Genomic DNA, 26,904 nt, shown 5'->3' with positions numbered 1-26,904 from the left:
ATCTGCCTGCTTTTGTAAAACTACGAGAGGTATGGTTTTGCTTTGACCCACTTCTTCACTTTCCTGATACTGAGGTGGACTGGTTTTAAGGGTTTCCGGGTCTGGATATAAGGGTGGGGCCGTCGCCTTGCAACAGACGGCAGATGTTTCATTATCATCCTTTTGGACGAAAAATGTATCTTTTGCACTCAAGTCACCAGTTTTTTTGTTTTGAAGCTGTTCTCAATATTTTTATTAGCTTCCTCTAACCACTTCTGAGCCTGGGGAATTCCTATTCTCTTTTGATCTTTAACCTTATTTCCTGCATCCTTACGTAAACTTTTTACCAAATTTTGACATTCTAATTTGTTTAGATTTCCACTACACTCATAATCCTTTTTCCATTTTTTTAGAAATTTTAAATTATTTGGATGTAGGTTGAACATATTATTGTTCATCCTCGGTCCTTTTGTTTGAGCGGTCGCTGCAACTACAGCAACTACTCCCTGTTCCCATTTTTCTAATCTGAGAGAAAAATTAGTTTCCTTTTCCTGAGATCTCGATCGTTCTTTTGTAAAATTAAACCAAAAGATGATTCCCTTATGACTAGTCCCTTTGTTCTTTTAAAAAGAGAACAATACAAAAAGAAAGAAAAAAATGTTACGCTTACCTTTCTGCGGTTCTTCCGCCCCGTTCGTCACCGTCCCACGGATCGAATCTAAGAGTGACTGGCCTCTACTTACGACTTCTTCATTGGAGGTCTTTCCGTTCAAGGGAGCCCGAGATTCGTTCTCCCCTCCTGTACAGGTTTTTCAGTCCCTCTTATGCGATTCGTACTGTGAAGAGGTGGCCCCACGGTCTTGGGCGCCAGAAATGTCAAAAGATTTTAATACTCTTAACATATACTGGAAGAATCACGCAGATAAAAATAAGCAAAAAGGTTTATTTTACATGCATGGAGACATGCTACAAAGTACATGGTATGTCAGCAGTCTAATTTCTGTACACTTCACATGGGTTTTTATACCCTTCTCTGCACGTACACAGTAACTGGTTACCAGACAAGGAATTTCAGTCAAGGCTATAAATTCACATACTGGAGCCTTAGATGGTCAGAGGTCAGGCACAAGATAAGCTTGTGCCTGGACCAAGGTAACATCTGTGCATTCCTCTTTGGTCAGCAAATTCTTTATAAGAAAAACAACTTATTTTAACTTGCTTCTTTGCACGCAATGCAATTTCACATTTTAACCCTTACTATACATGATACAAAGATGTTGAACACAAAGATTCTTACTACATTTATCAACTGAGACATAAAGAACTCCCTACAAAACCAAAAGCTCATTCCACCAGAGCATTAGCTACATTGGTAGCTTTTCAAGCAAGACTACCAATGGAATCTATTTGTGCTGCAGCCACGTGGGCCACTCCTCATACTTTCATTTCAAATTACAAGTTGGATATGGCCTCCAGGAGTCGAGCTGATTTTGGTTCCACTGTGCTCAAGAGTCTGTTCTGATGAGCCACCCAGGGCTAAGGTGCTAGGGACGCTGTCCCATCCAGCAAGAATAAAGGCGAGATAGACAACTTAACATTAAGAAGTTATGTACCTACCATACCGTTCCATGTTAGTTGTCTTCTTCTCGCCTTCTTTCTTGCGTCCCACCCTCCATCTCCCTAGCCTGGACAGAACGAGAAGAATCCCTTTTGAGGCCTTCTTCCTCTGGTTGACTCTTTTCTAGGTTATGTCCTCCTCTGTTTTTAGCACTGTAGGTAAACTTTGTAGTTTGGACAGGTGTCTCCAAAAATTTGTTTTTTCCATGGTGTTAGCTCTGCCAAATGTGATCTGGGTAACTGACGCTTAGCACTGTGGGATATAGGGAGGCCTCGAGCTGGTAAATAGCTCTCGTGCTTTAGTAGAAGGCCGAGTCGGAGCCAAGGATCGGCTCCGAACCCATCCAGCAAGAAAGAAGGCAAGAAGAAGACAACTAACATGGAACGTTATGGTAGGTACATAACTTCTTATTTGGTAAAATGCTCATAGTTGTGAGTGTTTGCTCAATGTTAATAGGGGATGGGGCATTATAAAAGTGTATTTAGTTTTTTGTTTGAGCATTTTCATTAAAGCAAAAGTCTTGAGAAATGTGATATAGGTTCCAACGAAGATAGAAATAACTTTATAGAAGATCAGCGTGCCAAACAGTGTGTGCATGAAAGATAACAGTTTGAAATAAACATTAAAAAACTGTCATGTATAATAAGTGGGAACAGTAGCTTTTTATCATAATGGCTATCCTATCCATAGTATCCTGGAATGTAAACTGCCTTGCAGGTATAGACAAAAAGGAAAGAGTCTTGATTATATTAAGAAGGGTGGCCATGGTGGTGCAGTGGTTAGTGTTGCTGCCTCACAGCAAGAGGTTTACTAGTTCACTCCTTGGCTGGGGTGACTTCTGTGCGGAGTCTGCATGTCATCCCTGTAGTCGCATGGGTTTCCTCCCACATCCCAAAGACATGCTGAAGGTGGATTGGACACTCTAAATTGGCTGTAGGCATGAGTGCGTGCCTTCTGTGGAAGGTTGGGCACTTTGCTTGGCAACTCAGCACCGTAAAACTCCACTGCCAATCATGAGCAGACAGGTGATCCATTGTGGCAACCCCTAACCGGGAAAAAGTCGAAAGAAGAAGACTGAATTATATTAAGAAATGAGTGCATATATCAATGTATCATATATCAATGCTACAGGAGACAGAATTGGAAAGAAATGAGCATGTGAATCTGACAAAGAATGGATTTCACGATGGATATTCAGCAAAATATCAGGGACAAAGGAAAATGGAAGGAATACTATTAAGGGGTTGGTATAATGGTTAAGTCGTTTACCTTGCAAACATAAAATGGAGAGTTTGATTTTCACCTTTGGAAAATGGCCCACTACAGCATTTAGCCAATAATTACCAACGAATGTGTGATTACTAGAGGGGCTCCAATACTGATAGAATAAGAAAGAAGACAGTGGTAGAGTTGTGGTAGTATTTACATTCCACCAAAAACTGCCATTGTGGAACTTATAATTTTGGGGAAATCAGCTTTCAGAAGGGAATATTACATCTGATGTTGTCAGTCTTTATTCTTGACTGATGGGCTCAGTTCCATCCTCTTAGAACTGACTCGGCCGTTATACACAGCTCACACCAGCCAAAAACTCTCAAGCTAAAGCTCTACCCACAGTACCTCTCTTCCCATTACATCAGATTGAGTTTTCATTGCAGTTAAAATACAGAAGCCCTGTCTAAGGTATAACCCTATAACATCCCAGGACTAGGTCCGAACCTCCAGAAGTCTTGTGGAGGGGGTAGGAGGGTGGGATGTCAATACTTAATGAAGATCGACAACACAGATGGAAGGTTATGGTATGAAGATAATTTCTTTATCTGATGTTTCATTCATGCTTGACTGATGGGACAGAATCCTCAGCTACTTTAGATCCTGGACAGCCCTAAGGAGGGATATTCCTGAGCACCATAGACCCAAAAAATGCTCTTCCCCTGGAGACCATGTCTAATTTGTAATGGGTGATAAAGGTATGTGGAGTAGCCCAAATTACAGCTGCAAGTCTTCCATTGAAGCACTGGAATAAAAGACTGCTGAAGTGGAAACAGATCTGGTAGAATGAGCCCTAACTGTAGCAGACAGTTTGAGTTTATTTTGATTGTATATAAAGCTAATGCAGTCTCTAAGCCATTTTGACAAGGTAACCTTTCATACAGGTTTGCCCAATGTGGGTCCTATAAAGGATAGAAATTATAAATCTGATTTTCTTGAAGGTTTTGTTCTGTCCGGGAAGTCTAACAAGTGTAAATAGTACTCTCCTTTGTTTGCAAAATTTGGGAAGAAGACTGGCAAGTCTATGGACTGGTTGATGTTAGATTCTGATACCACTTTGGGAAGGAAGATGGGATTGGTTCTGAGTAATACTCTTTCTTTGTGAAAACTGATTTATGGATGATTCACACAAAGCTTGTAACTCTGAAATTATCCTAGCAGACGTGATAGCTACTAGGAAGTGGGTCTTCCAAGATAAAAACTTGATGTCACAAGTAGATGCTGGCTCAAAGTGCTGTTGAACCAGACATTGTAAGACTAAGGTGAAATCCTATGACACTACAGGATTTTTGAATGGGGGGTTTTAAATGCAGAGTGCCTTTAAGAAAAAGTTTACAGACATGATGAGACATCAAGGAATGGTCATCAAAACCGTTATGAAAATTTGAAATGGCAGCCAAATCAACCTTAATTGTGGACGTAGTAGCCCCTATTTCAAACAAGGTAGCTAAATATTCCAGGACCTTATCAACTGACGTTGAGAAAGAGTCTATGTAGTTTGTACATGCCCAAATTGAACATCTTTTCCATTTGCTTAGATAAAGCTTCCAGGTGGATGATTTATGGGAAGTCAGAAGTATCTTTTTGTACTGGAGAAGACAAATTATTCTGCCTGGCAATTACTGGAAGTGGAGAAATCAAGCTGTTGGCTTGAGATTTTGAAGACTGGGATGCACCAAGCCCTGAGGGTGAGACAGCAGGTATGGAGCTGGATCCAGAGTCCAAGTGTGGTGAACCAGATGAGGCGCCAAAAAAAGTGGAACCAGACTTGGCGGGGCCAATATGGTGCAATGAGAATTACTTTGCTTCTCAACCTTTGAGCTATGCTCAGAAATTGGGTGATCAGTGGAATAGGGTGAAAGGCATACAGAAGTCCCGGGGATAATCAAGAAGTGTCTCGCTTGGGGACTCCCCACGGGGGGGGGGGTAGGGCAAAGTAGCTGCTGTATTTGTTTTTTATGGGTGAGGTGAGCAGTTCGCCACACAGCTGACCTCATCAATGAAAGATCTTAGTCATGTTGAAATTGAGAGACGACTTGTGAGGCAGGGGGATACATCTGCTCAGTTTGTCTGCAATCACTTTGGAGTTCCCCTGGATACACATTGCTATCAGAAAGTGGTTGGAAGCAATAGTTCATTGCCATATCCTTAGGGCTTTCCTACATAGGGTATAGGATCTGGTTCCTCCCTGTTTGTTGATATACCAGACTACGGACATGTCTGACTACATTGCAATTGTTCCCAAAGGAAGGACAGACTGGAATGCTTGCAACGCTAAAAGCATTGCCCTCAATTCTGGGACACTGATGTGCAAATTGATCTCTTGTGGAGGCCAAGTGCCTTGAACAGTGTTTCCCAGAAAATGCCCCCCTCCCCAATCTGGGAAGCATCCATGATCACTATGGCCTTGGTCTGAGAGGGGAAAAGGTACGACCCTATAGATTCTCTTCTGACTTCATCCAAGATAAATAGTTTTTGCAGTGATTTGTTATCAGGACTGGATGGGAAATGGGTTGTGTTAGAATCGATCATTGTGAAGCCAAGAGCCATTGAAGCAGCCTCATGTGATACCTCACTAGGGGAACTAACGTTATAATTCCTGCCATGGTTCCCAGAGCTTGTAGTACCAGACGAGCAAGAACTTTATATTGGGAAATGACTACTTGAACTTTCAATCTTAGCTTCAACAGCCTGTAGAGAGGAAGGGAGGCTACACAAGACACTGTATTTAATCTTGCTCCAATGAACTCTAGATCCTTCGTGGGAGTCTATTGTGACTTTTCCTTGTTGACTGAAATGCCTAATTTTTCTATGGTGTAAAGCAGTAGATGCCTGGAGGGGAGGTGAGGAGCTAGTCATCTAGATGTGGAAACACCCGGAATTCCTTTTAATTTCAAATGAGCAGCTATGACTGCCATGTATTTAGTGAACACCCTGGGGGCTTTGGTGAGACCAAAGGGTAGGGCTCGGAACTGTTAAGGACTGGCTCCTAGCCAGAAGTGGCGATATCTTCTAGAGTGTTTGTCCATTTTTATGTGGTAATACACATTCTTAAGATCTAAAGAGCACATCCAATTCTTTTCCTCCAAAAAGGGAAAGATAGACTGAACAGTGACCATCTGGAATTTTTTCTGTTGCACAAATTTGTTCAGTAGGGTGAGATCTAGTATTGTTTTCCAGTCCCCTGTCTTTTTTGGCATTAAAAAGAATCTTGAGTAGAATCCAGATCCTATTTGGTCGGGTGGGACTACTTGCATACCTTTTTTGAAGCAGCTTTTGAATCTCTACTGCTGCTAGATCCCTCTGACTGGGTGGAACATCGAGGATTCACTTTTGGGATTTTGGCAAAAGACTGAAAGGGATGTGGTAACTTCTGGTAATTATTTTCTGCACCCAGGTATCCGAGGTTATTGTAAGCAAAGCTGAATGGTGCAGAGGAAATCTTCCCCTGACTGCCTCCAGAGGCAAGCAATTGGGCCTCCATTCAGAAGAACTGATAGGGTTGTCCGGAAAAAGAATCTCTGGAGCCCTGGTTACGCAACCCTGTCTGCCACGGGAAGGGGTGTCTTCCATAAGAGTTTCCCCTCTGTCCGGGAGAATACTTATGTGTGTCCCAAAAAGGCCCTTGGGTCTTCTTGAACCACATTTTCCACTCCTCTGGTTCCTGGAATAAGGTTGTTGCCGAGTGGAAAAATGAACGCCCACAGTAGAAAGGGTCTTTCCATTTTTTTCACACCTAGTTACTGTGTCTTTAACATTTGGGCCAAACAAGGAAGTACCATCAACAGGAGTGTTGATAAAGGAAGACTTAAAGGATTCAGTGAAGTCACACAAGCGCATCCATGCATGACACCTAATGGCAACGCCTGTACCCGCTATTCTAGATGTCCCTTCGTCTGTATGAGAAATAAGCCTCATGGACAAATTTGAGATAGACTCCAAGGTGGCAAGCTGAGAAACAACCTTGTCCCATACCTCATCAGATACTGCTCCTGCAAGGATGTCTGAAAGCTCAGTTATCAGATCCCTTTGGTATTTAGTAAAGTGTGCCAAGAAGTTCAAGGACCTAATAGCGAAGGCTGTTGAAGCAAAGACCCACTTCCCAAATCTGTCCATCATCCGAGACTCTTGGTTAGGAGGATGGACAGTTGAACACTCCTTGGTGAGTTTCTTTTTGATGGCTGCCACCACCACCATCCACTGCTAGAACCTTTCACCAATGGGGCTGAGAAAATCTTATCTGGTCTCTGGGGAATAGGCTCAATGGAGTCAGAAGCCTCCCCACGCTTGGTGAATGATCAGCTTAACTAGGTCATCAGTGGGCGGGTTTCAAAGAAGTAGATGGACAGGCACAAAAAGCTTGCAAGAACACAGATTCCTTAGAGGAGGGGTTTGAGGGCTTCCAATCACCCCTCGGTTTCAATATCTCTAGGATGTCTTCAAAGGAGATATCTTCAGGGGGTGACTGGGGTAACCTTCCCCTTCATCGTAATCTGTATCGTCTGTGACTGCTTCTTCTGGAGAATCTATGTGTTTCCTCTTGCACATCGTCTTATGGGGTGGCTCCTCAGGGAGAGGTTTTGAGGAGGGACCCTGGACAGGGATGTCTTGCAGCTCTTGTGCCCACTGTCCCTCCGCAACAGACTGTGATAACTGCGAACCAGGGGATACATAGATATGACACTCCAGTGAAGAAGGAGACAGCTGGGTGCCTGCTGAGGCTAAAGCTCTCTCCATGATCTGGAAGGCAGGTCCACCTTAACAGGAATGGGATTCCCAGAACCGAGAAAGACTTCGGAACCAGAGTCACACCCTGCTCTGATGAACAGCCCTCCAGAATGGGAGCCGGGGAAGGGTTCAAAACTGCCATGGTTCCGAGAGCAGCCAAAGATGGCACCATAAAAAGAGTCAGAACCATGGAAATGCCCCTGTAACAGACAGCCAAATCATGGTCCCATGTGTACAATGGATCCAAATGATCTGAGGACAACAGAGATGACCCCGGTTCAGAGGTCAGGTCCACCATTGGCACTGAGGTAGATGGTACCGGGAGCATGGAAATGAAGGGTTCCAAACCTTGGAAAGAGGTTGAAGGAGGATAAACTGAGTCCTAGGAGAATAAGCCTCGACTCTGGAAGGATGAGAGGACTGCGTAGGTGCGGGAAGACCCCTGGCTGCCAAAAGTTGGTCCGCCAATCTAACTACGTCCAAATGAAGATAAAAATATAGGGTAATGAAGTTAGAATGAGACACTACTCTTTCCCACTACCTGTTAGAGAGAGAATAATTTATGGAATGGGTACTGGAAATTATTTGAGAGTTATTAGGGAAGACAGAAATTTCTTCAGATGGATAGCTAGTGAGTGGGATAATATGAAAATGGAGTTTTAAAAGAGTATAAACAAAAGATAATATGGTTAAGAAGTAATAAGAACTTTTTAGAGGGGCAGACAAAGTTTGAAGTATGGAAGAATAATGGGAATCTCATAGAACAAGACGAGCAACTGCAGAGTGCTGAAGAGAAAATAAGAGAGCATTTGGATAATACACAAGTTTAGAAAGACTGCTGTTAAAGCACCTATTTCAGACAATAAATCTGGAGCACAAAAATGTTTGGCACAGCAGCTTAGGCAACAGAAACTAAACAGAAATGTAGTAGGTCTATGACAAGAAAAATAACCGGAGATCCTATAGAGGTATTAGAGATATTTCAGAAATTTTATGAACATTTGTATAAAGCAAAGGAATGTGGAAACCAAGAAAACACAAATCAAAAATGTATGGAAGACTTAATTATGCCAGATTTCAGGAAGTTGAGGTTCAACTACAAAAAGAAAGGCAGAAGGGGATGAGATAAAAACACTGATGTATACTCAATCTGCAGGTAAGTCTCCAAGAACAGATGGTATTCCTGTGGAAGTTTGGAACTTAGGAAGGAAAACAGTGACAGAAATCTGGAAGATTTTAATAGTATTTTAGAAGGTGGGGAACCACCAGCTTCTTGGAAGAAAGCTGTGGTGGCTGTTTTATCCAAACAGGGTAAAGACCTTTCAGACCCAACCTCCTATGGACCCATTTCAATTTTAAACAATGAGCATAAACAGTTTACGTCTATACTAGCAAAACAACTGACAAAAGTGTTGCCAAAATTGGTAGATATCGCTCAATGTGGTTTTGTGGAGAGGATACAAACATTTGACAGAATTAGTAGAACAGTGACAAAATACTGTTGTTGTTGGCAGGTCTTGATGCAGGTAAAGCATTACGGAATAAGTTGGGATTTAGGAGCAGGACAATGGAAGCATTTGCTTTACCTAACACAATAATAAGGTTAATTATGAAGATAAACCAGAAGAACAAAACACCTATTCACAAATGGAACAGTCCTCAGGTTGAAGTAAGCAGTAGCACAATCCAAAATAAGACAAGTAATATTAATCTTCTGTAAAAATCCTCAAGATAAAAAAGATGATGAAACAGAACAACTCAAAGTTTACTTTCACACAGACAAGTGCTTTCGTCCCCCAATGGAAACTTCATCAGATAAAAATTTAACAAATCAGTTTCTTTTATACTAAAACACCCCCTGACATCATCCCAAAACCACACCTCCAGTTTAATTCTTAAAGTATTAGCACATATTCCACCCTACAACCTATAAGCATACGTAAAAAATCTTAAATATATATATATATATATATATATATATATATATATATATATATATATATATATATATATAAAGGGAATTGGGAAAGAGACTAAGACTAAAAAGGGGAGGGGAAATCGACCCTGATTGGAAAAACAAAAATTTGATGTATTAACTGCTATTTGCAGCTACAACAGAAAGGCGTGTCAGTTGAAAATTTGAGACTCCAACAAGAAAAAAACTGCAAGAACATTTGGAAAACTGGTAGCCTGAGTCCAATATTTATCCATGGAAACATGGATTGGAAGAGTGGCCCTAAACTCAACAGCCTTCCGGGAAAAGTGTGGGGCCATGTAGTCTGGGAAAGTCTGAAATGGCAGGCTAAGTCCTGCCGTGTCTTGGTCCTTAAAGTGATAAACTCTCAATCCCAGATCGCTACCTTTGTCCATTGCTGCTATTAATTTTTTAATCTACTACTATGCCCTGTAATGATTTGTAATTTTGATTGAATTTACCATAAAAGGTACTTTTGGTAAGAAACAAAGTAGGAAAAACACCAAACTTCCCTAAAAGCTAAGGTGCTAAAGTTGTGCAGTTTTATACCCAAATGTATATAGTAACCTAAACCTAGCTCTGTGGGGCTGGGGCTAAAATCCCTAACTGTGAGCTAAATTACCCAAGTTCAGTTAGTAGCTCAAACACCAGAATAGTTGGTGGGAGAGGGAAAGGTGAGGCACACCCATCCATGGTGGAGGGATTTGGTGCTTCACAGCCTATGCGATTTGACACTCACTCTAGAAGTTTGGCTTGATCACTCTATGTTCAAAGCAGCCCACAGATCGAGAAGAATGTGGGATAGCCACTGTGGGCAGCATATGTGGGACTGCACATTCCTCCATATAAGGGACATAGGTGATGCAAGTTCTCATGTCATCACCAGGAAGAGATGTCAGTCATACTTAAACTCCCCTTGTGGTTGCTGCATGATGGTCAAGCCTTAGCTGCCTCTTCCCTGATCAAGGAAAAATAGGCTAGAGTTGCTGTCACCCTCACCTTGGATGGAAACTAATGGACACTGGAGCTCCCACCCCATGGGGGAGTGAATGGGTGGCTGAGAAAGCCTGATGGTCAGCAGGAATGGTGTGCACAAAAATAATATGAAAAATTATCTAGTAACTTAGAATCTAACGAAAGGTAAATCAGGAACTTTTTCACTCCGGTAAGATGCTAGTAGAGAGAGATCAGCTTTATCTGCATTACACAATGCCTGTCTGTTTAAAGCTATCTAAAAGACAAAAGCATCCTGTTTTTTTTTTTTTTTTTTTTTCAGCTGGTGCTTGTGAACCTGGGCACTATATACTTTTAAAATGTCATGGAATATCTGACTGGTGGCAGCATCCACTTTCAATCTGGAAGTCTTACTTTCTCATTAATATCTCTTATTAGAATACATAGTATTCCTAAAGTGATGAGTGAAACAGTCTTCCATAATATTTAGCCTCTGGAAAAGACGCATCATCTGTAGGAGAACCTGGACTATGAAGAAGAATTCTCATCGTCAGAGTTTGGAAAGGAAGAATCAGAGTCATGCAAAGGTCCTTATATTCACTGTCGGGAGAAGAAGACTTATTTTCCTTTTCTACATCTTCTTGAACCTTTGTAAGTAACTGCAAATATCTACCCCAGTATGTGTGATATACAGAGTGATGTTAATACTGACTGCTGTTTCATCATTCATGAGCTATATTAAAACATTCCCTTGCAAAGGTGTTATAGAGTTGTACTGTAACAGGAGCCAAAACAGATGAAGTAATAGTGAGTCTAGCTTTAACAACTACTGATACACTAAGTTCATCCACCATTGCAGTGCATGGATACATAGTGTTCGCAAGGGTTAAAAGAGTTAATACATTTATTCTGTTCACACTGCATGAATCTTCACGAGCTAATAGAGACATTCCAATCCTGTTATGTCATAAAAATATGTGCAGCTATGATCTGCGTATGCTTTGGAAATTAACAGGAAAGCATTTGATTTCTGCTAATGTCATGAAAATAATAATAGGGGTTTCATTTCTGCTTATGCCGTGAGAAAGTACACAGCTGCTGAAGCTATTGATAATGAAAACAAAGGCTGCTTGAAAGTATAAACCGTAGTCAGCATTACTTGTACCTAAGCTAGAAATGCACCTTGAAAATGTAACACATGTATATTAGAACTGCACAATTGAAGAATAGAAAGTTTGTAGTGGGCTAAAAGTAAGCCCCAAGGCCAGGTTGTTTTTCCCAAATGTTTTTTTTATAATCCAGTCATGTCAGCAGGAAATCCAAGTAATATTTTCTATGTAACACACAGTGAGTTTTAAATCTGAACATGTCAGCAGGCAATCTAAGTAACATTTTCTGTGGAGTAATACAGAAAGCTGTGTCTAACTACGTCAACCATAGAAAAGTAACATTTCATAGAACTGTATAAAAGTAGCATACTGCTTACTAGTAATTTAGACAAATCCTGTATCTGCATGTTTTGTCTCCTTGCTGCAAGTAATAAAGGGTGCCATACTCGAACCTTACGTGAATTGGTCTTTGAAGTTTTTTCCTTTGACAGATTGGTCCTTCGGACCGGAACCCTCACTTCACCTCGGATCAGATGGGCCAGGTGGCTGAAACCGTACGGGGAAAATCGGTTCTTCTGATTTGAAAAGCCCTCCGACTGAATTGTCGTACAAAAGAGGCCAGCCACTTTCTGATCTGCGACTGAAAAACGGGTCTCCACGAATCAGGTGATCAATCACGTAGGCACAGGTAAGGTGAATCTACTTTTTTTTCTGTTTTCTGATCAGGGACTAGATTTCTATTGTTTTTGTCAGGACTGTATTTTACAAGTCAGGGACAGAAATGATTACTGTCTTGTCATAGATCAGGAGAAACAGAATAGGTAGGCAGCCATTCTGAAGAGACTATTACAAAATCCATGGTACCAGTTTAAAAATAAGAGAAGTTACGTAACGATCAAAAGTGTAGAAGAAAATGGGTAATAATTGCACAAAAAGACCCCAAAATCCACCGTTAACTGAAGACGCAAAATACATGCAGTCGCAGCGAGCTGACGATATTAAATACTATTCAAAATGGGTTAATAAATATGAATTCGACGGGAAATTAGAAAAATCCTCGCTTACCAAACTTGTCAAACAGCTCAAAACAGATTCCAAAGGTCGGGTAAAAAAGCAACGCAAATTAGGAATTCCTCAGGCACACAGGTGGATTGAGGAAGTAAACCGTAGGGAACAAAAGAACAACAATTCAAAAACAATGTTTTTAGATAAGGAGGACAATAACTTAGTAATAGCATCGCCCCCCCCCCACCTCTCTTACCAGAATATGAAGCAAGTGAACAAGTTAGTCCACCCCCACGATATCCTGTTGTCACTGAAAATAGAGACATTGTAAAAGTAAAACCATTTATTAGAGATCCCATCGGGACCAGGTCTCGAACACAGGCAGGTAACTCAAATGAAGGCATTGAGTTATATCAAATGGTTAAGACTTCACGATCTATGAGTGAAGAAGAAATATGCCCACTTATAGAAGTACCTAATTCTCAGGCAGGACAAGACGGTCAGGACCCAACTATTTTAGTGTATAGACCTTGGACTCCGGAAGATATCCGTAAAGCCACTGAGGGAATTCCCCATCCAAAAGTTAATTTTGGAAAGTTCTCAGAAGATTTACAAGGAATGAGGCTGAGTTATAACTGAAACGGAGAAGAGGTAGAAAAAGTATTCAGACAAATTGTGGGACCAGATTGGCACATGATTAGTGGCAACTGGAATCCCCGTGACTCTGCACACAGACCCCTCCCACATAGCAGCACAGAACTAGACAACAGAGTAAAAGGTCTTACAGACTGCATCTCTGAAAAATGGAAGCCTAGGGCAGACTGGACTTGCATTAATCAATGCATCCAACAAGAAGGTGAAACTATTGACCAGTATTATGCTAGATTATTAGAATGTTTTAATAACCACTGTGGAATGCAGGTTCCTGAAGATCAAATACAAGATTCCCCATATGAACAGCAGTTAAAAAATGCGTTCTTAAAAGGCAGTATTGCACCCATAAGCAGTTTTATTACAAAACACATGGTAGACCATCGTACAAGCAGGTTAGAGTCATTACTTGAATATGCTAGGCATGCCGAAAGGCATTTTAATAGCAAAAAGAAAAAGAAAGCTCAAGTATTTTCTGTAGAAGATGGAGCAGAAGTTTATGTAGTACAGTCCAGGAAAAAGGGCAAGAAAAATGCACAGGGAAACCAACAATCTGATCAGCGATCAGAGGACTTTGAAGGGCGAAAGAAAAGGGGTGAATGTTTCAAATGCGGTAAAAAGGGACACTTGGCAAGGGATTGCAGGAAAAACAAGAAGGCAACCACGGAAGACAAGGAGAGTGAGGACTAACTATATGGTAGTCAGGAATCACTAGAAGGGGATAGCGGAGAAAGGACAAATGAAAATGTGATAGAGGGGGTAGAGGATGTGACAGAAGAAATAGAGGAAGTGCAAGAAGTTAGTGACAGTGAGGAAAATGAAATATTAGACCTAGCTTTATTGAGCCCGGAGCTCTATTTAGCAGACACAAAACCAGAAGTTACGCTCTTGGTAGAAGGGAGGGAAGTCAAATTCTTGTGTGACTCAGGGACATCACAAACCCTGATACATCCCTCCAAACTGCCAGAAAACACAGAGTCACCGGATTACATACTGGTAAAAGCAGCTAATGGACAGCTATATTGGGAGCCCCTCTCCCGCGATATTGCAATAACTGATCCAGTTTCAGGATTGACTCAGAAAAGCAAAATTGTTGTTTCTGCAAAATGCCCAGTAAACCTCTTGGGCAGAGACCTTATGCAACTATTTGGTATAGCAGTAGTCCCACCCATGCAGGGTATGGAAGCACAGCGACAAATTGATACCTTTGCAGTGCAATCGGTGAGTGAAATGTTTTATTGGTACAGCTAGGACTTGGTTACGACTGGTCCAGGAACTGTGACCGAAGAGTTAATGAATGTAGCCATCAGCGAGTTCCCCTCCCTTGACACTGATAAGCAACACTTGTTGCACTGTACCCTGTATTATTGTAACACACCAGGACCTGATAAGGAATATGAGCAAGAATTGTTTAAAAATCATGCAAACAGATTGATATTACGTAATCTGTACTGGGACACAGAAGGGAACAGTGTAGCCAGCTGTTCATTGCCCCAGGAATTCTTCGCACTCTATAAATCTAATCAACTACCACATGTTAGCTTAACCAAGGACAAAAACATAGAATGGGCAGACCTAGGAGAAAAAGTCACGAGATGGGAGAAACATACAGAATTAGAACTGTCAGAACAGGGAATACAAGTATAGAAGCTGAATTGGATAACTCAGACCCACCCAGCCATACACTTGCAGTCTAGCAAGGACAGATGATTAGCACTCCTATTAAAGGAGAAAGAGAATGCCTTACAAAGTATAGCAGAAAATCTCTGGTCGACAGGAAAGTCAGATGTAGGACTTATTCGTACAGCGGGACCAGTTACTATCACGCCAAAGTCAGCATTTAGACCACAGAAAAGACGGTGTCCCTTAAGAAAAGATGCAGAGGCAGGAATCAAACCTATCATAGCAGCTTTACTTAAGGAAGGGGTGCTGGTGGAATCTCCCGATTCACCATGTAACATGCCCTTATTTCCTATTAAAAAAGCAAATGGAGAATGGCGTATGGTCCAAGATTTACAAGCTGTAAATGACGCAGTAATACCAAGGGCACCTATGGTGCCAGACCCACACACCCTGTTGAATGATTTAAAACCTAAACAGAAGTATTTTTCTGTGGTAGATATCAGCAATGCGTTCTTTTCGATACCGATACACCCTGACAGCCAGTATTGGTTTGCATTCACATTTCAGGGGAAAATGTATACATATACGCGACTACCACAGGGATATTGTGAAAGTCCAACAATATTCTCACAAGAAATGGCAAGCAACGTGGCGGGATTTACCCCACCAAGAGGCAGTCAGATTTTACTTTATGTTGATGACATCTTGCTGGCGGCCCCCACCCAGCAAGATTGTAGAGAAGATACCATAGCGCTATTACGATTTTTAGCCGCTGAAGGACATAAGGTAGACAAAAATAAACTGCAGCTTTGGAAAAAAACAAGTCAAATACCTAGGATATGTAATATCCAAGGAAGGTAGAACATTAGATGGGGACAGAAAAGTAGTAGTTTTGCAAGCACCAAAACCCACTACCAAGAAGGAAATGATGTCCTTCCTGGGTATAACTAATTTTTGCCGGAGCTGGATTCCAAACTATGCCTTGGAATCTGCACCTCTGACTGACCTGATATATAAAAATCCTATGGCAGCACAGGATTTGTTACAATGGACACCAGAGGCAGAATCTGCTTTCTGCAAACTGAAACAGTTAATAGCGTCCTCATTAGTTCTAGGATTACCAAACTACCATAAACATTTTTTCCAAACTGTAGATTGTAAGCAAGGTTATATGACATCAGTGTTAACACAACAGCATGGGGACAAGCAACGCCCCATTGCTTACTATTCATCACAACTAGACCCAGTAGCACGGTCCTTACCTCACTGTGTACAAGCAGTAGTTGCAGCTGCAATGGCAGTACAGGCTTTGGCCTCAGTAGTTTTATTCCACCCTCTCACTTTGAGAGTGCCTCATGCAGTCGTGATTATTTTACTGCAAGAGAAGGTAGCATATCTTTCCCCTGCTAGGCATCTTTCATGTATGACTATATTGTTGAGCCAACCTCACATGACAATTGAACGATGCACGACTTTAAACACTTCTACCTTTCTCCCAATCCCTGCAGATGGCACACCACACCGCTGCCTGCAGGTAATTGAGCAAAAGACACTACATAGAAAAGATCTCATGGATGTCCCCTTGGATAATGCAGAGGTGACATTCTATGTGGATGGTTCGTGCAAAAGGGGTCCTGCAGGACAGAACCTAGTAGGATATGCAGTAGTTTCTGACACTGAGATTATAGAAGCAAAACCTTTACCACACAACTTATCTGCACAGGCAGCAGAATTGATTGCCTTGACACGGGCATGTACCTTAGCAAAGGGTAAAAGTGTAAACATTTTTACTGACAGCCAGTATGCTTTTTCTACTGTACATGTTTTTGCGCAACAGTGGAAAAACTGAGGAATGATAACATCTACTGGCAAACCTATCAATCATGCACAGTTTATTTTAGATCTTTTAGAATCTATTCAGTTACCTCAGAAAGTAGCTATTTGTAAATGCACAGCTCACACCAAGCAACAAGATAGGATTTCAAAAGGTAATGCGAGAGCTGATACAGCTGCAAAACAAGCAGCTTCTGAAGTATTTCTTTTAAATGAGGAACTACAACCCTCTGAGATTTTAGACTTAGAAATGTTAAAGACAATGCAGACGCTCACTATGTAAGCTGAAAAACAAAGATAGGTAAAACGAGGAGCAATTCTCTAAAAGGGGCTGTACATCTCTAAAGAAGGGAAACCGATACTACCATCTAAATTTGCTTAGATATGCAGCTTTGTTGAGCCATGGGCAGTGCCATGTCTCAACAGGGGGGATGGTACAGCTGGTGAATCAGGTGTTCACAACGTACGGATTTACAAACTACTCTAAAAAATTTTGTTTGATGTGCCAAATTTGTAACAAACATCATGCACAAGGGGCATTAAAACCCAAGCAAGGGAGTTTCCCTACACCACCATATCTGTTTCACACTATCTGTATGGATGTCAAAGAACTGAACAAATGTGAAAATAAAAAGTATTGTCTTGTCATTGTAGATATGTTTTCCATATGGGTGGAAGCCTTTCGAACCAAAAATCCAGATGCAGTCACGGTGGCAAAAGGTCTTGTCGAAGAAATCATCCCTAGATTCGGCATTCCGGAAAGAATCTACAGTGACAACGGTACACACTTTGTAAACCAAACCATACAGCAGTTAAGTAAGCATTTTTGTATTTCTTTAAAAAATCATTGTGCATACCATCCACAATCTGCAGGGCTAGTTGAGAGGCATAATGGAATATTAAAGAATAAATTAAGAAAATTAATAGCTGAGACAGGAAAGAACTGGGTGTATTGTTTGCCCCTGGCACTGCTGAGCATGAGAACTGTTCCAACTGCAAAAGGATTGACTCCTTTTGAAAAACTGTTTGGAAGGGCTTATTATACACCCCAGTGGAAACTTCTCATGCCCACAGACCAGGAAGCTGACTATACGCTAGTTGAATATATGAGAAATTTGTTGAATTATAAACATCTGTTGCAGTCAAATTCTGTTTCAGATAAAGAAAAAACTGAAACATCGGAAGTGGCAGTGATCCCAGGGGACTGGGTTTGGGTGAAAAACATTAAGAAGAAAAACTGGACATCACCAAGGTGGGAAGGTCCATACCAGGTGCTTCTTTCGACACCCACTGCAGTCAAAATCACAGAGCGAGCCTCATGGATCCACCTGACACACTGCAAACTAGTTAAGAACTTTGAACTGGACAAAAATCTTACCTCTCCATTGGGGCCCTCAGCACAAAGTCTGGCTACAAAGGGGGGGTCAGATCAATAGGACTGATCCGTCTCAACCCCAGTGAAGAAACAATCGGTGCTGAAGGTCCTATTAGGGCAGAGAGTAAGATCACATGTCAAAAGCAAAAATGACAGAATCCATAAAAATCCAACTAGAACTACTCGGAAGAGTCGGAGAAAACAGGAATAGAGAACAACCATTTCCTCAGAAGCATAATCATCCTGTTAACTGTACTAGTGATAATAATCTTTTTGTTGTGGCCATTCCTTTTCTCAGCCACACAAACTGAACTGAAGAAACGTAGAGAGCTGGTGGCACCCAAACTTCAACACTTACCAGGCAATCAAATATGTGTATGCGGAGACCTTCAATGTTTTGAATTGCTGGATTTGCAGAGCTTTGCCAACTGCATACGGGGGGTTATTGTTAACTTCAGTCCCCTTAGGAGCCAACAAGACCCGGGAAAATTTAGTCTATGATACATCAGATGTTACATCACAAGATAAAGTAGCATTGCACTTGTCTGTTCGACAGAAGGGGACTGTGTGTTTTTACAAAAATGATACAGTTCAGGTGGGTTGGAGCAATTCTAATGTGACTATTCCCTATAGATGCTACAATAAAACTGATAACACAGGTTCCTATTGCAACACAAGCTCCGATTCATTTTTTGAACTGATGCATAGGACAGCGGATTAAATAAGACATAATGCTGACCTCTATAAACAACTGATTATAGTTGACAAAAAAATGTTTCATCCAGAACCAGGACATAGTAAAGTTACTACCAAAGTAGAAGACTGTTATTTTGTATGTGGTAGGAAAGCATACAAGTGGTTACCTGAGAATTGGCCCGGCAGTTGTTATTTGGGGTACCTGGTTTCGGCCATATGACACACAGCAGTTTTGGCTCAGGGGAAAATTCAAAATGTTCGACGAGAAATCAAGAAGTCTGTCAATCCAGTATGGCAAATCAATGCAGGCTGGAAAAAACATCATGCTGTGGGCCTAGGGAAAATGGACTGTTGCATATGGACTTGGGTGATACCATCATCTCGTGGGCAGGTGTATTGCCAGCATATTTAGCAACAAAATCGATTTGGGAACTGAGAAAACTGTCTAAACTTCTCGAAATAATGAGCAATGCAACCTTTTCCACTCTAGAATTGGTGACTAATGAACTGACTGCCATGAGAACTGTAGTGCTTCAAAACCTCATGGTTCTCGACTTCACCCTAGAGGCGAGAGGAGGTACTTGCGCTTTAATCCAGGAGAAGTGCTGTTCGTATATTCCTGACCACAAACACGAGATCGACAATCACCTTGAGGTAATTCAGCAAGTGTCAGCTATGACCAAACCAGGACCAAATCCATTGACAGACTTTTCCAGAGATTGTTTGGGGAGTGGGGCAGTATCCTGATGAACATCCTGAATGCCATCTGTGTAGGAATGATCCTACTAGTGGGTATGTGTTTGCTGCTGCATCCCCTGTATGAAAAGACTGATTAAAGACTTTATAGACATGTCAGTTTCAGAAACCTTATACCAAGGTGCTGAACTTGAAGAATTATTGAAAAATTAACAATGCTTTCATAAGTTTTAACTGAATGATTCTCTTAACTGCAAATCCTGAGTAGGAAGTGGTTAGGAGAAGAAAAACTGTTTATGCTTATTTTGAAAGTAGAATAAAAGTATTAAAAGGGGGAAATGTTAGAAAAATATGTATTAGTAACATGCATGCTTAGTGCATTCGAGGGTTAAAAGAGTTAACACATTTTATTCTGTTCACACTGCATGAATCTGCACAAGCTACTAGAGACATTCCAATCCTGTTATGTCATAAAAATATGTGCAGCTATGATCTGCGTATGCTTTGGAAATTAACAGGAAAGCATTTGATTTCTGCTGTCATGAAAATAATAACAGGTGTTTCATTTCTGCTTATGCCGTGAGAAAGTACACAGCTGCTGAAGCTATTGATAATGAAAACAAAGGCTGCTTGAAAGTATGAACCGTAGTCAGCATTACTTGTACCTAAGCTAGAAATGTACCTTGAAATGTAACACATATATATTAGAACTGCACAATTGAAGTGGGCTAAAAATAAGCCCCAAGGCCAGGTTGTTTTTCTCAAATGTTTTTTATAATCCAGTCATGTCAGCAGGAAATCCAAGTAACATTTTCTATGTAACACATAGTGAGTTTTAAATTTGAACATGTCAACAGGAAATCCAAATAACATTTTCTGTAGAGTAATACAGAAAGCTGTGTCTAACTACGTTAACCATAGAAAAGTAACATTTCATAGAACTGTATAAAAGTAGCATACTGCTTACTAGTAATTTAGACAAATCCTGTATCTGCATGGTTTGTCTCCTTGCTACAAGTAATAAAGGGTGCCATACTTGAACCTTACGTGAATTGGTCTTTGAAGTTTTTTCCTTTGGCACATCGTATGATCACAGGTAGCACCAACAAAACAGTGGGGTTGAAAAGAAGACTTTTGGTACTTAAAGTGACTTTGTTTACCTATTTTTGGGGAGCTGTCTGAATGCTAACACTCTTTCCAGCAGTTCAAATGGAATTCATCATTTTTTTTTTTAGTTCTTTGTCTGCTTCTTTTGGTGATTCACTTCTAACTTTATTCTTTTTCCAAATTTCCTGCTATTCTTTAGGGGGAAATGAGTCAAAATAGCAGCAAAATACAGATTTGTGGTTAGTAATAAAAATGGCCATTAGCCTAAAACAAATATTTTGTTTTACTTTGACTAATAATATTCAACAAAAACTGTAAATGACTGAGAAGAGCAAGCTACTCTGCAGACAAAATGACACCGATGCTGACACATGCAGTGAAGAACTAATAGAGATGAGCAGAAATAAAGAAAGATTCTAGCAACACTGGCTATTTTTGTGTGCACTGCATATCAACCAGGGCTCCACCTAACATGAGCACAAGACCAGAATTATTCATCATGGGGATTTGTGCACACCTTATACAGTCCCTTGCTTGAAAAGAAGAGCAGAAAAGGTGGATAAAAAATAAATGGTATCACCACGGGACCAAGCCCAGTGGCTCCTCTACCTGCCCACAATAGATTCATTCATTCAGCTGTCAAAGGACCTGGGGATTCCTGGGCAGGAGAGAGCCCTATGGCGCATTTGTTGTGCCCATGAACTTAGCCACTTGCTCGAGAGACGCTCATTAGAGAGTGGGGCAGCTATGCAGGTCCTGTGCAGCGTCTCATACTCTCCCCAACAGAGCAGCTCCATCCCTTGCAGTAGCTCTTCTGAACTCTGCTACAGCTGCCTCTAAGGGTTCTCCTCAGCTAACAGTGCAAATTGCACATTGCTACATGGGCTCAATAGACTTAAGCTCCATGAGTTAGATGCCTATCTCTCCTGCTCGATGTAACCCACTTGGCAAGTCAGAGACTCCTTCATCCCCAGAATGGGCAAGTACATATTGGTTGCTCACTCCCATCCTCACTTGCCAGCTGCTATCGGCACCCAGGCAGTAATTCAACCTTGGGCCACCTGTGACATAATCAGGGCTTTATCCATTCTCTGCACCACGGAGCAGCTTTGTAATTGCAAATGTTGTAACTTACTTGATGTCCTTCTATTCTCATGGTGCAGTATTCATAACTGTAAGGAGGTTGCTGCCTGCAGCACCGGACATCTGGCCAGTACACCAATGTCTTAGGAGCAGGCACACATGCAACATTTGATGTTACAGCCATAAACCAGTGTTAGCTGTAAAAGTGACGTCTGCATGTACCATCTTCAGAACTTTTCTGCCGGACTTCAGATTGCCGGCTTTGGGATACAGTTTGCTTGTTTGATGGCCACCTGCTACAGTTAGGTACCCTTTTGGGGGTTTTGTTAACTATTCACTTAGCTTTTCAGACGTACATGTCAACTAGGAAGGGGAAGTGCACTTGTGGAAGACAAATTCCACACAAGGACATGCATGATAAGTGCTTGTTTTGTCTAGGGGAGGCCCATGACCATACATCCTGGGATATTTGTAAGTCATTTTTGCCTAAAACACTTCATAGCCATCTGGCTGCTCTAAAACTTTACCTCGAGAATCAAAGACTCCAGCTTTAGGTATGGAGGGCGAGCCAGTTACTTCCGACTAGCCGCCTAGGAAGAAGGCCAAAAAAGTTAGCCCCGACGCCCATGCTGCACTTCAGGAGTCCGGTGAGACTCTCAAGGCAGATGTTAGCCCAAGGCCCCATCGGACGCCTGTTTCTCAATCAGACCCACGAACCATAATGGAAGCCAGCCTGAAAGAAACAATGAGTACATCCACTGAGGTGGGGGAACCACGGCTGATGGCAAAGGGGCCTACTCCTGCTCTGCAAGCCTCACAGATGTCAGCATCTGAATCCACCCATCCAAACACTCTCCTGGGGAGAGAGAACAAAAAACAAAACATATTGAACAGCCATCTGCTCCTGGATGGGAATTTTTCAACCAGAATCTTTTCAGGGCATTCCAGGTCCTACAGTCACAAGTACCCCAACCTGCACCTACTCCTGTGCAGGTCTTAGAAGAGTCTGAGGAAGAATACTCTTCCTCTGAAGACTCCCTTACTTACTGTTCTCAACCTGAATCCCCTAAAAACTTCATCACCCCTGAGGTGGTCTGGACTCTGTCAGTCCAGAATCTCCAGGGGAGGAATTCTCTTTTGGAGATACCATCTCTCTTATGAGACAGCATTTCAAATGGCAGGCATCAGATGTCTCAGAAACAAAAAAGAGGAATTTTGAATTACTTTAGATGTTTCAACCCTCACCATCTGCAGTCCCCTTCTCTACTTCCAGCCTTTCAAGATGCCTTTCTGGCTGCTTCACAGGCCCCTGATTCTCAACCCCCAGCTTGTAATCCTCCCTTGCTAGTTGCTATGGGCAACCAGGCAGCAATTCAACCTTGGGCCACCTGCGACATAATCAGGGCTTTATCCCTTCTCTGCACCATGGAGCAGCTTTGTAATCGCAAATGTAACTTACTGTTAGTGACCTTTATCAAAGACGAAATAGTTTTCTAGGGATTAAAAAAACTGAAAGTTGCGAAAATATCCCGTTGTTTATTAACCACACTTTGCAGAAATACCTGAGAAATTTTACAACTTTATGACACATAATGAAGGCAACAAAGCACAGTCAATTTTAAAAGTGGAGTTTTAACAGAGCACTGTAATTCTTTTTTCAGCCCTACCACCATCACTCATAAGATAATGTGTTTTTCAATATGACAGAAAATACAATATGTACAATTTTTCAAAATGTACAAAAAGTACCTAAAATATTTAACATGATCTTATGTTTATATATTAAAATACAAGACACATTCTTGTAAAGACCCTGGAAAATATTTCAGTCTCCCAGAGGGGAACAAGTCACATGACCTTTTTGTGTTTTAACTGCTAATCACCTTAAATTTAGAAACTGCACAAGATCCTACTGGATGTAGTCATGACATAATAATATACCTTTCAGTTGGCAGCTCCATTAATACACAGTTCATTTTTAATATCACCATTTAAAATGCACAACACTCCTTCAGGTGTGCATAATGCCTACGATGTTCAGTACAAATGTTATGTGATTAACTGTACCCTTTTCATGTGTGGCTAGCAAAGATGATTGTGTGTTCAGTACAAAGCAGTGATGTTCAATCTACAAGCTAAAAGTGTATTCCAAGATCCAAGGAGTACCATAATTAGAAACTTACACCCCCCCCTTTCTCACCCAACAACCTGAGGGGGATGCTCAACATTACCAGTTACTGGGTGTTATAGCTTTAATGTGTTTCTTGTATGTTTGAACAGAACTAGGAAAAAGGGTTACCAGAAAGGCATTATTGATACAGCAGTTTTCCTTAGGCTTTAAGAGAGATGATGACAGGTTGGTATACAAAGGGGGCTGACAAAAAAGATGCGGCTGCTTTGAGCTGGTCTACAGGCAGGGACGCATACAATCTGAAGCCCTGTAGAAGTTGGTATAATTGTGGCTTCTACAAGCAGCAGTGCAAGGGTTAAACAGGGGATGCTGTGCCAGGTTCTAGGGAAGAGATTCTCATTGGAGTGCCATACTTAGAAATCTCTACTGTGTTAGCTTATGTTAAAGATCCCTGCAAGGAGGACCAACCTACACATCAGCACACTGAATATCTGACACAGATCCTCCCAGTAGAGGTCCAGCTACAGACTGTATGCAGTTAATATCTGCTGGAAACCAGAATATTACTAGCAGACTACTACCATAATTTACATGACTGTGACAAACACTGACAGCAGGTATAGGATTACAGATGTACTCTGTAGATATCACTCTGCACTGACAATTTGAAGGATGAATGAAAATGTGGCCTCTGACAGCTGAGTACATTGGAACAATTTCCTGCATAAAATAGAAAATCTAAAATGATCTCCCAGTACATTGGCTGTGAATTTTATTTTAAGAGCCTCCAATACTCCATGTCTTGGTGTAGAGCCACTGACCTATAGAGATATTACAAACCTCCAGGTAAAGCACTACAGGAATGGAGATCTCGTAACAGGCTTCTATATTACAAAAAAATGATGCAGAAAACAGTGAAAAATGGCTTTTCCAAGTAAGAATGATGTAGTCTTGCAAATGAATCTCATAGTCCAGAAGTTCAAAGTGTGAAACCAGATAATTCAAAACTCACTTTTAAAAGTGCCATTTTACAGACCTGTAAAGTTTCCTACTGCTATTATATTGGTCATTATTCCACACAGAGTTAATATACTGTTCACATAAATGCTGGCATTCACATAAACACGAATTACCCATCCTGGCCAAAACTCTGGAAAAGAGTAGTAAATGCCAGTGAATGCTTTAAGAGTTCAGACACCTTCAGCTGTTACTTAAATTGTAAGTATTAATTTCGTATTAGCCAGTATAATGATGCTAAGGTAGGGTTGTCCCTCCTCACAGTCAGTAAAGGTCTGACAAGTAGCCCGGGTGTTGGGTATAGGAGGAATGAATGAAGTAGGACTAATTTCCTCTTTTAGAGGAATAGAAAAACATACCACTGCCACAGCAGTCACTATGGAAAATTGGGGTGGTGCAGATGAGACAAGAGGAAAATGACTACACCTTGTACATCTTGAGCTGAAAGCAGCACAAGCACACTTACATGCTGCCTGAGCCAGGAACACCGTTCTGGATTGCTCCGTAACAATGCTTCTGACTGCCTGAAGCAGTATTAGTGTACATTAATATTAAATGTTCACACCGCAGCTATGGACACTGTAGAATTCTTGAAAAGCAGAAGACCTACAAAGAATATGGAGCTCTGCTGTGAGGAAAGAACAGAAGTACACAGTATTACTGTGTGCTAGTTAGCATTCCAATGGAAGGAGTTTCTATTCAAAAACAATCTGATGCATCAGCAACAGCACAGCGTAACAGTGTGATCACATACCTCTGCAGACATACAATAGGCTTTGCAGTTACTAGTAACACATAAATAAAGCACATTCTGGTTCCAAATATGAAGGCACAGTTTAAATAAGTCAACCTACTAATCTGTTAAAAACTGCCCTCTCCTTTGCAGTCAAGTTCTGAGGAGAACACATCACAATAAATCTACATCAGCAAAAGAAGTTAAAAGGAACAAGGTGATCTATGGCAGGTTTCATAAATATCACTATTCATGTTATAGCTGTGCTGCACATCATAACGTCTGTGTGTACTCATATGTGTCCTTTGCTTTAAAGCATTTCTTTAGGTCTGTACAGCATAAAGAAAGAATGTTCTCACTATTCATCTCTTTGTAGAACTTCCTCTCATTTCATGGCTCTTGTACATTTAAAAAGTCACTAGTGCAAATGGTGACTACTCTAATTCCAGCCACACCAGCTGTGTGCTGCTTACAAAAGCCCACAATGCTAGCAGAATCAATGCCATCAACTGAAAAGAGGTCAGGTGCACTAAGGGCTTTCCACAAGAAAAGGTAGTAACTGCTGCAAGATCAGTGTAATAGAAAAGTCTGTATGATCCTTATAATTTTCTTTACCCAGTACTATATTTATCTAGAAGAATCACAAAAGTTTTTATATTTTAGAAGGACAGGCCCTTCTTAGTTTGAAGATTAGTACTGGTCGCAGTTTGCTGACGGCCTTCTTTTATTGAAGTGGAAAACCACTGTAGTCCACTTTGCATTTCTTTTCCACAAGATTCAAAAGCCCAGTGCATAGCTCACTGTACCAGAACACTGGAGTCGCGCATAGATCTTTCGGTCACCGCTCCTGTTTTGCTGATGGGACTGCACATTTCATTTCTGATGCTCATTTCTTTTAACCCCTTTCCTGTGACTACACTGAAATACTAGTCATAGTGTTATTTTCCCGACCCTCTGTAGCACTAATGACCACAGTGGGCAAGGTTCAGAGCTCTGTTGCTGGCCCCCAGCTGTAGTCTTCCTCCTCCTCCTCAGAGCTGTAACTAGTCCTTGCATGAGCAAACTTCTTCTTCAGTCTGCTTATTTCATACTGCCTACAGAAGTAAACAAAGATAAAGCATGTCAATCAGATCTAGGAAAAAGTCTGCCTTTACTACCATCTAAGTACAGCAGCAACAGGAGGTATGCAATAACTACCGTATTAGGTACCTTAAAATATTTCACATTCCATTAGATATGACAGTACAGAAGATTTTGACCCACTTGAAACATTGCATACAAAGAGCCTGTGGAAATCAGAATCCACTAGACAAGGAGAG

General features: G+C 41.2%; 1 protein-coding gene across 1 annotated transcript in view; it reads right to left on the bottom strand.

The window, feature by feature from the left end:
- Positions 1-20,674: 20,674 nt before the first annotated feature.
- The window catches only part of TJP3 (tight junction protein 3), a gene marked incomplete at its 5' end in the record, with an annotated part of 839,650 nt that continues 833,420 nt past the window's right edge, over positions 20,675-26,904 (bottom strand). The window contains 1 exon segment of the mRNA XM_044053884.1: positions 20,675-26,679. Within this exon segment, the coding sequence (XP_043909819.1) occupies positions 26,571-26,679 (109 nt within the window). The 3' untranslated portion in view covers positions 20,675-26,570.

Source organism: Protopterus annectens, chromosome 13.part0 (assembly GCF_019279795.1).
Source record: "Protopterus annectens isolate FY-2018-M chromosome 13.part0, PAN1.0, whole genome shotgun sequence".
Classification (NCBI taxonomy): Eukaryota; Metazoa; Chordata; order Ceratodontiformes; family Protopteridae; genus Protopterus; species Protopterus annectens.
This window is presented reverse-complemented; position numbering and strand designations above follow the sequence as displayed.